The sequence below is a fragment of the Erigeron canadensis genome, chromosome 1 (assembly GCF_010389155.1).
Source record: "Erigeron canadensis isolate Cc75 chromosome 1, C_canadensis_v1, whole genome shotgun sequence".
In the NCBI taxonomy this organism is placed as follows: domain Eukaryota; kingdom Viridiplantae; phylum Streptophyta; class Magnoliopsida; order Asterales; family Asteraceae; genus Erigeron; species Erigeron canadensis.
In genome coordinates this window covers 10,511,974-10,513,376 of record NC_057761.1, presented here as the reverse complement: position 1 = coordinate 10,513,376, position 1,403 = coordinate 10,511,974, and the positions used below count along the sequence as shown (strand labels likewise).

At 43.0% G+C, this 1,403-nt stretch overlaps 1 protein-coding gene across 1 annotated transcript; it reads left to right on the top strand.

Annotated features, from left to right (window-relative positions):
- Nucleotides 1-251: 251 nt before the first annotated feature.
- On the top strand, nt 252-1,118 carry LOC122610176. Its single transcript, XM_043783196.1, has one exon. The coding sequence runs from the start codon at nt 252-254 to the stop codon at nt 1,116-1,118; it is 867 nt and encodes a 288-aa protein (XP_043639131.1).
- Nucleotides 1,119-1,403: the final 285 nt, after the last annotated feature.

The window sequence follows — 1,403 nt, the reverse complement described above, 5'->3', positions numbered from 1 at the left end:
GAGGATCTCAGCACTGCTATACGGCCTTCGGAGCCTCGGGCTGGTCGAGTTCTTATATAGGGACCTACCAAAGACCTATGAAGAGGTCCAGAAAAGGGCCTATGTGTACCTAGACGCCAGGGACACCGCCTCAAAAGGAATCCCCTGTGGGACGAAAAGGGAAATGGGGGAATGAAAAAGATTATATAACTTCCCGGTACAACCCATATTACAAAGAAGAAAAAGGGCAAGTCAAAATTAACCTTCCAGAGATGTGTAAAAGCCCCAGGGAAATATTGTTTACTGAGTCCGCCGCGAAGGCCTTCCCAACGCCACCTAGGTTAAGCGGAAAGACCAAAAGGGAACCAGAAAAATATTGTGAGTTCCATAGAGATAATGGGCACGACACCAACAACTGCTGGCAACTCCGAAGGGCCATTGAAGAAGCAATCAACGAAGGAAAATTGTCACACTTGGTCAAGACCGTGCAGCGGCAACAAAAGAAGAAGGATGACTTGGAAGAAAAGAAAAAAGGACCAGAAAAAACCATTTATACAATCGTCAAAAAGAAAACAGGAGAAGAACGTCCGTTCCCGAAGGCATATAAGGGAAACACAATGCACATCACATTTCCTTCGATCGACAACACCCGGGACTTTCGTGACCCACTTACCATCAAAACAATGCTTGAAATCTCAGAAGTAAAGGGAACATCTGTGGACACGGGAAGCAAGTGCGATGTCCTTTACGAAAAGGCCTTTTGGAAACTACATCCTGTGTCACGGATGAATTTCAAAAGAACCGATACTCTGGTCCAAGGATATTCAGGAGGAACTGAGAAGCCCATCGGGAAGCTAACAACGAAAGTAACCATTGGAAATGGACGATGGGAACGCACAGAAAAAATATCGTTCTTCGTGGTACAAGGAGACTCACCCTTCGAAGCAATACTAGGAAGATCTGGAATTCAGAAATTTGAAATGATCCCCTCCGTAATGCATGGAATGATCAAGTACCAGTCGAATGGAGGGATCGGAACCTTTAAGACGAAAGAAAGAAGGATAACTGAAGAAGGACATGACGGGCCACATTGGCTATCGTGGAGCGAAGGACCTTACCTCGGGCGATTGAATGCGTAACAACCATGGAATTTACTTTGTCTTTTCGGTTTCAATTTTTCATTACTTTTGAAAAAGCCTAGAGGCTACGGTATGTAACCCCCTTTATATTTAATAAAGGCTTATTTCCTTTTTTTTTTCTCAAAAAACAAACATGTGCCAAAAGCACGTTAAATGGGGACGCCCATATAATTTGAATATTTCGGAAAAAAAATTTTAGAGGACAGGAATTCATAAGAATTCAGGTTAGTCCCACTATAAATATCTACACCACCACCAGATATATATCCATAAAAAAGCATGCTA